Source organism: Balaenoptera acutorostrata, chromosome 13 (genome assembly GCF_949987535.1).
Source record: "Balaenoptera acutorostrata chromosome 13, mBalAcu1.1, whole genome shotgun sequence".
Classification (NCBI taxonomy): domain Eukaryota; kingdom Metazoa; phylum Chordata; class Mammalia; order Artiodactyla; family Balaenopteridae; genus Balaenoptera; species Balaenoptera acutorostrata.
Genome location: NC_080076.1, coordinates 2,645,324 through 2,660,537, shown reverse-complemented (window position 1 = coordinate 2,660,537; position 15,214 = coordinate 2,645,324). Strand labels below are relative to the sequence as shown.

General features: G+C 54.6%; 1 protein-coding gene across 4 annotated transcripts in view; it reads right to left on the bottom strand.

Annotated features, from left to right (window-relative positions):
• Positions 1-454: 454 nt before the first annotated feature.
• Positions 455-15,214, bottom strand: part of MBP (myelin basic protein) — a 116,066-nt gene continuing 101,306 nt past the window's right edge. For 2 of the 4 annotated variants that reach the window (XM_057526979.1, XM_057526981.1), the window contains 5 exons: positions 11,080-11,187; positions 9,769-9,804; positions 9,333-9,365; positions 6,056-6,175; positions 455-543 (listed from right to left, as the gene is read on the bottom strand). In XM_057526979.1, the coding sequence (XP_057382962.1) occupies positions 499-543; positions 6,056-6,175; positions 9,333-9,365; positions 9,769-9,804; positions 11,080-11,187 (342 nt within the window). In that variant the 3' untranslated portion in view covers positions 455-498. The remainder of the gene's footprint in view (positions 544-6,055; positions 6,176-9,332; positions 9,366-9,768; positions 9,805-11,079; positions 11,188-15,214) is intronic. The other 2 variants (XM_057526980.1, XM_057526982.1) reach the window with 1 other exon arrangement.

Here is a 15,214-nt window from a genome sequence, read left to right as displayed (position 1 = left end):
CCGCGCCGATCCGGCTCATCCGGGTGTGTGAGCCGCGGCCACCACGCGGGACAGTCCCCGCTGCCCGCCCGCCTGTCACGTACCAAAGCGCCCGCCGCCAAGCCGCTCCGCGCCCAGCCGATCGGTTAGAAGGGGAAGGGCTTCGGGGGGCGAGCAGCGGAGGCCGGGAAAGAAACCAAAGGAAGCTCGGAGCCGCACGGTCTGCGCGCCCCGCGCGGTGGTCCCCAGGGCCGCGCCCCGGGCCATCGCGGGACGGGGGGCGGCGACGGGGGAGGGTCGCCGGCCCCGGCGCTCGGGGGACGTCACTGATCTCCAAGGGCGAGGGGACAGCGGGGCGGCCGGCCAGAAGCCGGCAGGCCGCGCGCGGGGCCTGCTGTGCGCTGTCGCCAGGGTTAGGGGGCAGCGGCTACACTAGGGATCTATGGCTCGCGGTTAACTTCCAGGCAGTTGTGTTAAGAAGCTGGGGACGGACGGGATTCCGGGACACGGGGCAGGGCTTCAGCGTCTCGCCATTGGGGACCCCGAACGGCCGTCTCGTCCTCCCTGAGAAAAGGAAACAGAGGGTTAGGAGGGCCCGCGCCGCCCGGCCGCCCCGCTTCCTTGCGGTCACCGGGTCGCCAGCCATGGGACCTCTTTCCTCTGGGTCTGTTGCTGGAAATGATGTCGCACGGGGCAAGTCTTTGACCCCACGTCTCCAGCATCCTTTAGCCCGTCGGACCTCCAAGTGCCACAGGGCAAACAGGACGCAGAGAGTTGGGGTCTCGTCTGAGAACGTTGCATTTTCTGGGCGTGAAAATCTCAGCTGATATATTCCCAGGTTTCGAAGCAGCTCGTTTCCTCGGCTGAGATCCCGGGGACCGAGGGAAGCGGCCCGTGAACGATGACAGGGACAAGCCCCTCTGTGGGAGCTGAGGTGCTGACGTGACGGGCACACCCTTGCTTGGGCTGCCAGGGAGGGGCCACTGCTCAGCTGGTCTCCCCGGGGACAGTCCCCTCCCGTGAGCCCTCTTCTGCGTCACCAAGAAAACCAGCCTCCCGGAGGGGCCGGCCACTAACTCCGAGCTCAGGGTCTTAAAACATGTGAATTGACATGTTTTCTGGACAAATACAATTTGCAATGAAAAAAAACAAGAGTTGGCAGTCGTGGAGGTGGAGACGGCTGGGCGGGGACAACTGCGTCCAGGGAGCGTGGCCGGGCATCGGCTTGGAGAAGGTGGCACTTGTCACCCCAGATGTCACTTAGATTAACTCGGAAAAGGGCGCTTTTTTTTTTTTGCCTTTGAATTTTCATTCAAATTTTAGTCTCTTTGGATTTCCCTTTTCTCTTAGGTTATGGATGAAAATTTGATCTCTCAAAGATTCCCTTGATACTGTGAGCCCCCAGAGAGCAAGATAGACATGAAATACCCTGTTGACCAGATGACAGACGGGCACCGATTGACCTGACCTCGTCCACGCCTCCGTCCCTCACGTTACCAGAAATAAGGTGACGGAAGCACGAGGGCCCCAGATCCTTATAATTAACGCAGTCAGCCAGAGAGATGGTAGTTCTGATTTCTTGGGGTTTTGCTTTTTCCAGAAACATCCCTATGTTGCTGAACAACTCACCGGAGGAATTTTATTTTCACAAGTGAGAAGGTTTGTGGAATTCTAGCCTCTGAAGGTATGAGGAATCACCCAGAGATGCTCCCTCCCAGGGAAGGGGCTTTGTCACCTCTGCCTCAGGGCCACCCTCCTCAGCAGGGACTCGGGTCCAGTCCCGTGTGAGCCCGGCTCAGCTTTGCGTGCTTGGTCCTCAGAGCCGCTGCCAGAGAAGCCCTGATCCAGTCTGCCCTGGCCCACCTTGCCCTGAATTTCCCGCAGATTAACCTGTTAGGGCTCCCTCGAAAGTGTGAATTATTCCTGCGCAGGAGCAGAACCACGGCCCCATCTGACAAAGTACACCTGTGCTGAGACGGATTCAGTTCCCCACACCCTTGGCCAGACAGTTCACGGGAGACGCCACTGAATGTCCTCGGGGCTCCTTGTGAAATGAAAAATGGCAAATTTGGGGGTTTTATTTTCTATCATTGTGCCTACAATTTATTGAGCGTCTCCCGCGAGCTAAATCCGTGACATCTGCTTCCTCTTGTGAACGAGCAAGCCAGCCTGGAGGAAGGCGGCGTTAGCATCCCCCTTGCCTGGTCGAAGTAGCCAAAGCTCAGAGAGGTTGCGTGATTTCCCCAAAGTCAGCCAGCCAAAGGGGTTAGAACCCCTGATGAGGAGGGAAATCGTCCTAACTGCAGACGTCTGGGTTCAGCCCTGGGACATTCTTGTTCAGAAGTCTGGGGGGACACAGAAATGGTCTGGGCATTGCAGGCAACCTCCTGGCCAGGCTTGGGTCACTGGTGGAAACCCTGCAGTTCCGGGTTTAGACCCAGAGCTCCTCCGGGGTCTGCATCCTCGCTGTCTCGCTGCTACGTTTCAGAATCGAGACACGTAGATCGTGATGGTCTCTGTTGCTTGGACGTTTGGGGTAGAATTTATTTCCTTATCAGATTTGCCTCAGAATTGACATTTTGAAGAGTGGGTCCTGCCTATGGTTTTTTTATTTGTTTGTTTGTTTGTTTTTGTGTTTGTGTTTTTTGGCTGCATTGGGTCTTCATTGCTCCGCGGGCTTTCTCTAGTTGCGGCGAGTGGGGGCTACTCTTTGATGTGGTGCGCGGGCTTCTCGTTGCGGTGGCTTCTCTTGTTGCGGAGCACGGGCTCTAGGCGCATGGGCTTCAGTAGCTGTGGCACATGGGCTCAGTAGTTGTGGCTCGCGGGCTCTAGAGCGCAGGCTCAGTAGTTGTGGTGTACGGGCTTAGTTGCTCCGCGGCATGTGGGATCTTCACGGACCGGGAATCGAATCCGTGTCCCCTGCATTGGCAGGCGGATTCTTAACCACTGCGCCACCAGGGAAGTCCCTGCATTTTATCTGACATTAACCAACTTAGCCATGGTTTACTCATCACTCACTTCACGTATTTAAGGTTTTTCTTGAGGAGACTAAGGCTCCTCAAAGCTGAGTCCTGCTTCACATCACCCACAAGTGTCCAGCATCTTCCAGAATCTGGGTCATGGGGTCCATCCGTGCCGTGTGTATATCCCGACCACCAGATACACCACACATGGGACTCGATATTGAATTAAAGATTAGGTGACCAATCAATGAGTCTTTGGGTTCCTGACCAAATCTTTCCACCATAAATTGTAGAATCTCGACGTTTTAATGAACCAAGTCGGAAGCCCACTTCTGCAGGTCAGAGGTCAGAGGTGATTCAGGTTGAGGAGCCGTTGTGCTTTGCTGGTGGTGACTGAGCCCTTGAGACAGGGCACACGGGGCTGTCATATCTCCTGGTGACACGACCACGCCACGTACCGCGGGAGCTTCTCATGTTAAATCACGTTGTGACCTGCTGTGACCCCAGCAGGTGTTCCCCAGGAGACGCTCCCATTCTCATCCGAGCCCACAAACACCTGGGACAGGAGTCCGAGGAAACTCCCGCCTCCCCCAGGTGGCCGCCAGACTGAGGACACGGGGGGAGGAAGCCGCCACACGGGGTGAGAATCGGGCTGCGTTTGCCTGCGATGCTGACACCATGATGCTCGAGGACGCAGGACGGTCCAAGTCCGGGGACCGAGCATCTGGCTCCCCTCCTGCGGCCGGATCACGGCTTTCCTTTACCCGCAGTGAGCATCCGGCGGTGCTGAGCGCATCGTGGGTGTCATGTGCTTACAACGCCGCTCCTGTCATAACAGATGGGCTCTACCTTTTCCTCACTGGCGTCCGTCTTCCGTATGACGTTTCTTCCAGCTGGAAGAGGAGTTGACTGGACCCTCTTAGCGGTCAGGGCTTTGGTCATAGTTGGATGTCGGCAGGGAAGTGATGGCCTGTTTGGATGAAGAGTCAGCGGAAGTGGCGGCTGGGCTGTTACTCTGACGAGAAAACACGGGACCCGAACACGGTGACGTTTGTCCCTGCCCAGCTGCCCTGTGAACACGGTTCTGTGCCAGGGATGGCAGGTGCCCTCCTGGCGCCTCAAATCTGCGGGGACACGGCCCCGGCGGCACGGTAGGCTCACCATGGCTCCACGGGGTCATCCCGACTCCCGACCCCCTTCCAGCTCTGAGCCTGCAAAGCTGACACGTGGCTGGAACCTGGGCTCAGCCGTCAAAGCCCTGGATGGGCAGCCGCGGAAATGCACACGGTCTTCCTTGCTCTCCGGTCCAGGAAGGGCAAAATCCGGTCCCGTTTTTGCTAGTTTCTGCCAGATGGTCTTTCAACATTAGAACATAAGTCACACTGTGTCACTAGATCCCGGGGACCTCCCCATTCGGGGCCAAGGTCAGAGCGCTCAGGAGGGTCGCGGGACCCTCTGTGGGGGGTGCCCCTTACCCCTCCGACCATTCACTCGGTGCCGCGGCCGCGGCCGCCTCCCTCCTCCGGGACCCGGTCAGGCCTCCCCGTGCTCCGTCAGCGGTCCACCGGGAGCCCTGTCCCCGTGCCAGGCCAGCCCCTCTGCCCCTTCGCGTCCCTGCGCCCGCCACCCGCCCCGCCGGGCCGTGTCTGGCGCCCCGCCTGGAATCCCGGTGGCCTGGAGGACACAGAGGGGCACGTTCGCGCTCAGCCCATCCCGCCTCCCCCCCACCTCCCCCCAGCAGGCACCGTGTGTTTTCTGTCGCCCGCCCGTCAGGACGACACGGCTCCTTCACGAGGCGGCGGCCTGCGCGTAAGGCTTCGCCCGCACGTGACACCGCACGGAGCGGGCGCTCAGCAAAGCCGGGGGCAGAACCCGCGGGACCACAGGGCTGCCGCCCGAGGGCCCCCGGCGCCCCCCCCGGAGCAAGCCCGTCACTGTGTCAGTCCCGAGGCCTCCGCCACCGCCGCGAAGCCCCTTCCCGCGGCTCTCGGGGCCCCAAGCCTCAGGCGGTGGCGGCGCGTTTCCGAGGACGCGCCCCGTGCCCCGGGCTCTGTGACCTTCCTGCGAGGAGCCGTCAGCGGGCCCGGGACGCTTCTGCGACCGGCAGAGAGCGAGCGATCGGGGGCCACACGCGCCCCTCCTGCCACCTGGAAGTCGCCTCGGGCTTAGTCATGGCCCGGGAGGGGCAGAAGCGGGTCGCTCCGAACGGCGGCCCGAGGAGGGGACCCCGCGGAGCCCGGGGCGCAGGGGCGGAGCCCACTGCCCTCAGCCCGTCTCTCGAGGCCCTTCCGGCTCCGGGCTGCCCGGCTTCCTCACGGGTGAGCTTGGCCTCGGTCAGAAGGCAGCCCTGCACGTGGGCGCCCCGACCTCCCCCGGGAGGGAGCTGCGGCCTCGCGTCTCCGAGGGGGAGGCTCTGAGAGGCCTGGGGGGAAGGGCCACTGCCGGTCCCCCCACCCCGAGTCCAGACCTTCCCTTCCCTCTAACGTGCGGCTCCGGCCCGGGGTGATGGCGCCCGTCCCGTCAGAGCCCCTCCTGAGATGTCGGGCGCTCCGAGCGAGGCCGTCTTGTCACCAGCGGGGGGGCCAGGCAGAGGGCGTTGTACCCGCCCCACCGTCACAGCGGCTCCGGCCACACGTCCGTCACCCCGTCGTCCGGAGCACAAGCCGAGCCTCAGGGAGCCCGGGGGCCCAGGTCACTCACTGACGGACGGGGACCTGGGTCCGTGTTAACCGCTGGGACGGGTGCCCGTGGTCCCCGGGGCCTCTCACCCATCCAGCCGTCGTCCCCTCGTGTCCCCTTGGCTGCTGTCGGCTCCCTCAGGGACGGAGGTGCTGCTGTCTGGCCAGGACGCCGCCTGACCCTCCAGGCCCCGTGCCTCCCGGGCCCGGCTGTGACCACGGCGACCCCGTCGTCCGCAAGCTCCCCGAGGAGCCCCGGCCTGGCGCCCAGCGCCGCACCTGGCCAGGCGGGCCCTGGAGAAGCGCCTGCCCAGGCAGGGATGGCACGTGGGGCTCTGACTGCGGAGAAGCGGCGCGGGGACGGGCCAGAGGCTGGCAGTCCCAGCCCTGTCCCCGAACCCGCCCCGTGCCGCCCGCCTTGAGAAGGTGCCTTACCAGCTTGAAGATTCTGGAAAGCGTGCCCTGGGCATCGTGCCCCTTGAGGCCCTTGTGAGCCGATTTGTAGTCGGAAGCTCTGCCCCCGTAACCGAATCCCGGCTTCTGGCCCTCGGCTCCCTGCAAGAGAGGACGGCCGCTCTCAGTCCGTCCGTCCGGCCTGGGCGGCACAGACCCTTCCCGTCTGCTTCCCTGGAGGCGTCGGCAGCCTTCAGACTTTGTGAAATTTGGGGGCTCCTACCTTTCTAACGTGCAAAGGCAAAATTCCCAATTCTCCAGCCTGGAGGAGCCTCTCCAGGACGACCAGGACCAGCTCCCCTGGCCGCGGCCTGGGTGCCCTGAGTGTGGATGGTGAACTGGGACCAGGGTCCTTCCCGGGGCTCTGGGCTGGGAGCTGGTCACCGTAGAGGGGAGGGGGTGGGTCCCAGATGGGAAGCCCTGTCCCCCAGGCCGTGCACCTGGGCACAACCCCAGAGCCAGCCACCTGGATGGGTCTCAGCAACCCCACGCCCTGGCTGTGTGACCTTGGGCAAGTGTCGGAACCTCTCTGAGCTTCGGTTTTCTCTTCTATAAAATGGGGATAATGGATGCTCTGCTCTGAGAATGGAGCCTGCGGCTCTGAACTTTCGAGCTTGCTGTTATGGGAAGGGGGCTTCCCCCAGCAGCCCCCAGCCCGGTCTCCAGCTGCCCCGGGAGCCCCCTCTCACTTCAGGGAAGATGGAGAAAGTTGTCTTCGTGACACGTAGCAATGACAAGTGATTACTGAAAGGTAAGGATATGTGTGTCTCTAGGACCAGTCTGCATTCTAATGCGCTTTAGCTTCAAAGGGAAACTTCCACTGTGAACACAAAAAAGGAGTGGGGGAAACTCTGGTGCTCAGACACAAGGAATGTTAGCCTTTGGGGGTAACGGGTGTCCAGCCTGGGGTGCGACATTCCTCGGGGGGCGAACCACACATCCTGTCTGCGTCACGGATCTTATGCAACGGACAGGCTCTGAGGTCTCACTTCACGTTTCGCCAACAAGAAGTAGGAAGCTCTCTGTCTGGCCTCTCCTGAGAATCCTATACACAAAATAAAACCGTCTCCTGATCCAGACGCCAGAACCCTTTGCCTCAGGCTGCAGCGCTTTCCAGTTTCATGAGAGTGCCTTAGGGCTGGAAGGAGCTTGGGAAACCATGGGATCTCTCCCTCTGGTTTAGGCTCCAGAAGCTTCCAGATTCCTCCAGTCCACCGCTCTCGTGTCTGGACTGAAGCTGGACCAGGGCCATCTGTCCAGGCACACCCCCTGCCCTGCACCCCCAAGCTACTTCTCTTCAGCCCAGGTTTGGGAACAGACATTGGCCACTCAGCTACTTTCATGTGAAGGTTTGGTGTCAAGGGTTATCAAGTGTGCAAGGGACAGGGGCAGTGAAGATCCAAGACCACGTAGGAGAGGAGCCCAGAACTGCCCTTGAATCCCAGAGGTTTCCATGGACACGCTCGCTCCATCGTGGTCCAGAGTCGGGGGATGGTTAAAGAGGACTGAGCCAAAGGACAGACACAAGAGTTGTAGAGATCCATGCTTTCCCATGCAAGTGCTAAATCGTTCTCTTACTCTGTTGTTTTCTCCAAAAATAAAGAGCTTCTGAGAATGAAATTCAAGGATTGGTTTTCAGATTAATAATCTGCTTAAATTTTCTCCTTTCAAACTCTTGGTCACTTATATCTTTGGACAACCTAGAATTTACCAAAAAACATGCAACATAAGTTTAGAAAAATGGTGGGACTTTCAGGAACTCCAAACGGGAAGACAGTCCTGTGGCTCTAGGAAACCGACAAACCAGCTCACGGAATACGGAGCAGGATTTTACTTTGGAAAAAAAGAGAAAATTAACAGACATTAGTGGGACCAAACGGAGACGTGAGAGGCATGCAAAGGCCGTGCTGTTAGCTGCCGGGCTGAAGTGGCCTTTAAACGACTGGAAGAAACATGGTCTTTTCCCCTCCCATCACTCCACGTTCGCCGATGGCTTCGCCCTGGTTCACGCCTAGAAGGTTAGGAGGCAGCTCAAGAGGTTACTAAAATCAGATTTCTGGGTCAAAAATGGATCTCATTCTTCAACATCATCTTTGTCTCCTGCTGGCACAGAAAGTCAATCATTAATTGTCCCTGAGGGCTGGCCTGTGTCTATTCCCTTCGTTATCGTCACCTTTCGGCAAATTCATTAGGTCAGGAAAACGCTCACGCGTATTTGTATAAAATGTTCCAGCAAATATCTCAGTTCATACTTCAACGTAATGATGTGTTGGGGCAGTTTATGGAAGCCTTCCCTGCCTTTTCTCTGAGGGTGTCTCCCCGCCTCCCTCCTCCCTCCCTTCCTTCCTTCCTTCCTTTCTAAAGTCATTCATTCATTTCTATGATGCTTATTAATTGGGTATCAAGGATATGTATGCTCTGCCCTAGAGATATATTGTGTCTCCAAGAATATTGGAGGATGTGTTTCTAAGGATACTGTGTCTCCAAAACACACACAGTTCCTGGCCTATAGGTTAGTGGTTCTCTTTTTATTCTGGAAATTTTATAAAGTAAGAACTCTATCTAGTATTTGCTAGTAAGTATGGTCGATAGATTTAGTTAAAATACAGACAGGCATTTAAAGTTGGCTCAGACACCAAATTTTACTAGGAAGTGAACAAATCAGCCATTTAAAATCTTCATGGGTTAAACGAAGATTTTAATTTTCTTTAAAATCTTCTCAGAAACTCCTAAAAAGGTTTTCCTGGATGGCTTGATATCCAAGCTTTAGTTATGACTAAATCAAAACCCAAGCCAAAATCTTTTGGATCACTTAGGTTATAAACTGAATGACTGAATTTAGCATCTTTTTGTCTCGTTAGCAGAATCATTTTTTCTCCACAAAATGTCAACATCTGGCAGGGGAGGGAGTGCTGGCTATTTGGACAGGTCCACACGTGGACTGCAGGGACCCATTTTTCCTCATCTGCCGTTTTGGAAGGAAATCAGGAATTTTCTCATACATGGGGTCGCTCCTTCCCTGGGGAGGAGCCCAGGGGAGTCTCCTAGGAGCCCTTTGGTGCCTGGGCCCTGGGTCATGGAAACAGGAGCGTGAACCCAGCTGGAAGGAAGGACCGGCTGCGGCGGAAGCAGCGGGGGACAAGCTGGGTGGGATGGGAAGGAAGGTGGGCCCAGAGAGCAACTGAAACAGAGCAGAACAGAACAGCTGAGTGGCCGTGAGGAAGGAGAGGCAACAGGTGGACGTGCATTTGTCACCTACCCAGCTAAATCTGCTGAGGGACAGTCCTCGCCCCTGTGTGAGGAAAAGAAAAAGAGGGACATGGTGATCAGTGTGGGAAAAACGTTCTCTCCACCAAACAGGAAACACAGTCAGGACAACACAGTGCTGAGATGGCAAACAGGTTTCGGCACACGCGCCCTATCCTGTGGTTGGCCGTGGCCCCCGGGAGCTGCCCAGGGAGGATTTCAGATTGGGGTTGAGAGGGAAGGGAGCTGGGATGGCGAGCGCTGTCTGCGCGGCAGCAGGCGGGAAGGGGTGTCACACACGTCTCAGCCTGTCCTACGTGGGCTCCACGTGGCAAGACATTTTGGGATGAAGTCAGGGAGCTCTGAGTCCAGCCCTCTTTTTGATCCGTTTGGGGATTTCAGGGAAGGGCTGTAAAGTGATGATGACTCAACACATTTGCAGGTCTTACCTTTCCTTGTGATGGAGGAGGTGTGCGAGGCGTCACCTGCAAAGACACAGGAGAATGGTGAGCGGGGCTGGCGTCCCTCCGTCACAGCAGCCCTGACCCTCCTCGTGAGAGCCTCCTGGTGTCACCATGTCACCTCCTGTTGTCACCTAGCTTGTTGCTAGTTCCCTGCTAGCTCCTGCTTGCTGGGAGGGTCTAGTATCTATTGGTATAAGAAGCCACCCACTCAGTCTCTGCCCGGCGTCCCCGTTCTGTTTTAGTTGAGAGGGGAATATACGATTTGAGAATTTGAAAGTATCCAATGCTACCTAGATCTTCCAGAGCACACAGGAAGTGTTTGAGAGGATGGGAAACACACCAAAGGCTCTGCAGCCACAGAGGCGATTCCTCTTGGCGTGTGCTCCCGTGACACAACCCCTGTCGCAGGTGATGGAGACAGTGAATGTCACCACCATCCTTTCTGGGGTGGGCAGTCAAGGGCCCCTGGTATTCGAGCCTGAGAAGGGACACCCTCAGGTGTGCGACTCCTAAAGCTCCCTAATCAACATGAAAATACCATCTTAGATGTCTGCTGCACAGAAAGTTTATAATTAGAGCCTGTGGTTTTGCTTTTGTTTTTAAGATTTTATTTTTTAGAGCAGTTTTAGGCTTCTAGAAAAATTGCACAGCAATTGCAGGGAGTTCTCACGACCCCTCTGCCCTGAGCCCAGCACCCCAGGCTTTCGTGTGGTCCACTTGTGACAACTGAGCCAATGTCAATACATTAACCAAAGTGTGTGGACTCCGTGTTGTACATTCCGTGGATTTTGACAGATGTGTGAGGTGTCTCCGCCGTCACGGGACCATTCGGAGGAGATTCGCTGCCCCCGAATCCCGGGCACTCCTAGTCTATTCATCCCTTCTGCCCCCGCACCCCTGATCTTCTTACCGTCTCCAGAGTTTTGCAAAGCTTGTATTCTTGAACTAAGCATCTCCTACTAGCTTAGTCTCAAAAGGAGTGAGTTCTTTGGTAGAACACAAAGTTTTAACACAAAGTTAAGCTGCAGATGCAGCTCAGACCTTGGGACCCGGTGCTGGCCCTGGGCTCCCGAGGCCAACCTCACCCTGAGGAAGTGGGAGGCGTCACCTGGGGATATACTCAGACCCCCCCCCCATCATGGATTACGGCTGTGTCACATGGAGGTATACTCAGACCCCTTGCGGATCAGAGCTCAGTGTCACCTGGGGACACACTCGGGCCCTCGTGGACTGGGGCAGGGCCGGGCGCCCCTCACCCCTCTAATCCCCCCCCTCCCACCCGTGGCTGCCACTCACGATGTTCTTGAAGAAGTGCACTACGGGGTTTTCGTCTTGGGGCCGGCCGTGCTGCGCCTTCGGGGGCAGGGAGCCGTAGTGGGTGGCTCTGGCCGCGTGGTGTCCGTCCTGAAAGACAGAGCGCGTGGTCTCAGGGCAGGCCGGACCCTCTGCCGTCTGGGAGGCTGCCTCCCTCCGCTCGTCTGTGGATCCGGACGCTTTTGGAGACCTCATGCTAGGAAGCGGCCGACGTCACAGGAGGCCGCCCGGCGGGTGGGGTCTGGGCGGTGCTGTCCCCACAGGTCCCACCTCGGCTGACCTCCTGGCCACTGCAGACGCCCCCTCGGGAGCCCTCCCGACGGGAAGGCCAAGCTCCGGAGGGAGCACCGCCAGCCCCCCGGACGCGGCTCCACCTTCAGGAGCGCCGACAGAGCCTGCGAGCCGGTGGCCCCAGGAGGAGGGGGCCTCGCCCGGAGCCCTGGCAGAGAGGACGGTGCTCGTGCACAGCCCCTGCTACGGGAGTGTGGGAGGTCGTGAGCGTGAGGGGGTCGGGAGACGTCTGGAGGGTCAGCGGAATCTCCTGAAAGCCCGTCAGGTAAATGCGCCAAGCCTCGTGCACACCTCCCCCATCACCGGCTCGGTGCTTGTGGTTTGGAAGGACCCTTCCCGTTCAGAAGACACTGTTGCCACCGAAAAGTCTAAATTGGGCTTCTCGGGAATTTAATGCATTTAATGGGCTTAGTTTCACTGGTGATACCTGCACCCCTGACTGGTTGTCACTGGAGTAACAAGTGCATCGTCCCCGGCACTAGTTATAGGTACATTGCACCTGGTTCTAGTTATAGATACATTGTCCTTGGTACTAGTTACAGGTGCATGGTCCCCGGTACTAGTTACAGGTGCATTGTCCCCAGTAGTAATTACAGGTGCATTATCTCTGGTACTAGTTACAGGTGCATTATCTCTGGTACTAGTTACAGGTGCATTGTCCCCAGTACTAGTTACAGGTGCATTGTCCTTGGTATTAGTTACAGGTGCATTGTCCCCAGTAGTAGTTACAGGTGCATTATCTCTGGTACTAGTTACTGTTAATGTCTATGACTGTCCCCAGCTGACGGTCCTCCTACCCCCATCCACCAGGGCTGAAGCCCTGCAGTCACCCTGGCCTCTTTCTCTGCTCTATTTCCCCCACTGACTCGGTTCACAAACCTTGTAGGTTTTTCTTTAAAATATTCCTTGCATTTGTCCTCTCCCCACATTGACATTAAGGCCAAGGCTGGGGTAGCCCTGTTCGGGCCCCTCCCTTTCCAGCCCAGACGGGTTTGCAAAGGATGCTCTCCTCCTCTCCTTCCCCACAACCGTTCCCTGCGCCTGCTTCACAAACTGAACATCTTTTCTCCAGCCGGGGGGCCCCCGAGACCTGGCACCATATGGCATGGCCAGGTTTTCTCCACTTGCTGAGACCTCGTCTTGGCTCTGAGTAGACCAGCCACCTCAATGTCCTTTGACATCCTCCAGGCCTCCTGCTTCCCTGTGACTTTTCGTGCCCTGCTCAGCCTTCGAGCTCGAAGTCCATCCTTCTGTGGGTCCTGACTGGAGCCAAGGCCCCCTCCCACTTCCCTGTGGCTCCCTGCCCCTCCCAGGCTTCCCCCCGCTGCCCGACACCCACCCTCCCGACGCCCCGGCCGCGCGTTCTGCTGTCTGCAGTGCCCTTCCTGCGGCCTCTGCTGGGCACGGCTTTCTCAGCTCACCTGGGCCGGCTCGGCACGTGACCTGTTTTCCGTGTGGCACGGTCACAGCCTCCCTCTCCTGCGCCGGGCCGGGGACCTCACAGGATTCTGGCTCCCCACAGAGGAAGCCCGAGGGACTGAGTTATGATGTGGGCACGATGGCGTGGGCAGAAGCGGACGCCATGCGCACTTGAACTTGAAGATGTCACCCTCAAGGGGAAGCGCTGGAGTGTTTCAGGAACTGGTGACCCCCACCCCCATCCTTCTTACTCTTATTCCCTCTGCTGGGGTTGCCAGAACATAAATAATCTGGTTCTCCTTGTACTATGTTGTCTCTCAGCCAGCGCCTTTCTGAGCTCACAGACCAATCAGATTCGGTCACTGCTGGCCCACCTTACACATTCTTCTCCAATAAAAGAGAGTATAAAATTAAGAATGATAAAAGAAAACAGATGAGCTAGGAAACTGTTTAAATTACTTATTTTAAGAAAAATATCTGTGTCTAATGTATCTGCCAAGTGAAGTTATTTATTAGATACCACCCTAATGGCCAAAAATAATTAAAGCAGCTCAGAACTTAGTACAATTTGCCCTGACTTTGGTTTGTTTTTGTTTTTGTTTTTTGGCCGCGCTGCACGGCATGTGGGATCTTAGTTCTCTGACCAGGGATTGAACCCACGCCCCCTGCAGGGGAAGCGCAGAGTCTTAACCACTGGACCACTGGAGAAGTCCCTTTACTTTTGTTTTTATATACCATTTTTCTGCAGGCTGTGTTGGATTTTGAGTCACAGAAACATCGTGCACTTTGATTCACCCATTCTGTGATTAAACTAGAAAGATTTCTTAAACTTTACAAAAAGGTTTTTAAATAAATGAACGTTCAGTCCTATATGCAGGTCTGATATTATTAAAACTTATTTATGCTGTGACATAGTTAATGAAGTATCGTGTAGATAATAATAACGTTTCACATGTTTATCATGTGTACCAGCTTTGAACGCTAAACGAAAGAGCATATATTTTGGTGATTTTTATAATGAATACATTGGTCGCCAATCTTTTGAGGGAAGAGTAATTTAAATCTTTTAAGGAACACATGAAGTTGGTAAGTTGTGTTCTACCTCTCAGAATCTGGGGTCAGAACGGTTCATGAAAAAGTCAATTAGTGTATTTATGGCGCTTGGCACAGGACTAAGCATGCAATGAGCATTAACTGTTGAATTAACGCATCGACAGTTTAGATCACTTTTAATACAGAGCCCAACACATGCAATAGATCTTAAGTAAATAGAACAATCATCATGGAATCCTTTTGTAACATATGCATTGAAGAGTGACTGAACTAGGACCCTGACTTGGAATTTTGGCTATAAGTTGTCACAGATAATTTAATGTAGAGTTATAGCTATATTGTTATAGTTGTAATGGTCTGTTGCTGGAAGAACATTTAGTCAATCATATTTCTATATATTAGCAATGAACAGTTAAAAAAACCCAAATTTAAAAGCACTACCATATATAATAGCATCAGAGAAACAAAATATTAGTTATAAACTTAGCAAAGCGTGTATAGGATCTTTATGCTAAAAACTAGAAAATGCTGGTGGAAGAAAATCGAAGAAGACTTAAGTGGAGAGACATACTATCTTCTTGTGTCAGAAGACCATGAATAGTAAAGATGGCAATTCTTCCCAAACTGATCTACAGATGTAATGCTCTGCCACTCAGAATCCTAGCAGGATTTTGTTTAGATATAGAAAAACTAACCTTGAAACTATATGTAACCAAAATAGCCAAACAACTGTGAAAAAGAAGAATAAAATCAGAGGAACTGCATCACTTGATTTAAAGATTTCCTACATAGCTATAGGCAGTGTCGTACTGGAAGAGGGGTAGACACATAGCTCAATGGAACACAGTAGAGTCAAAAAATAGACCCACACAAATAGGACCAGGTGATTTTTGACAAAGGTGCAAAGACAATTCAATGGAGAAAGCATAGTCTTTTCAACATATGGTATTGGAACCACTGGACATCCATATCCAAAAACATGAACCTCAATCCAAAGTCACACCCTATACAAAAATTAACCCCAAATGGATCATGGATCTCTATCTACACTGTAAAAGTATAGCATTTTAGAAGAAAACAGGAGAAAATAGAAGAAAACCTTCATGACATGAGGGTAGCCAATAAGTTTATAGACCTGACACCAAAAGCATGATCCATAAAAGAAACAAAATTGATAAACTGAACCTGATCAATATTTAACACTTTTGTTTTGCAAAAGACACTTTAAGAGAATGAAAAGACAAACTACAGATGGAGAAAATATTTCCAATCATATATATGACAAAAGACTTGAAACCACAAGTCCTTCTTGTAAAGAACTCTCAAAAATCAATGGTAAAAAAACAAACAACCA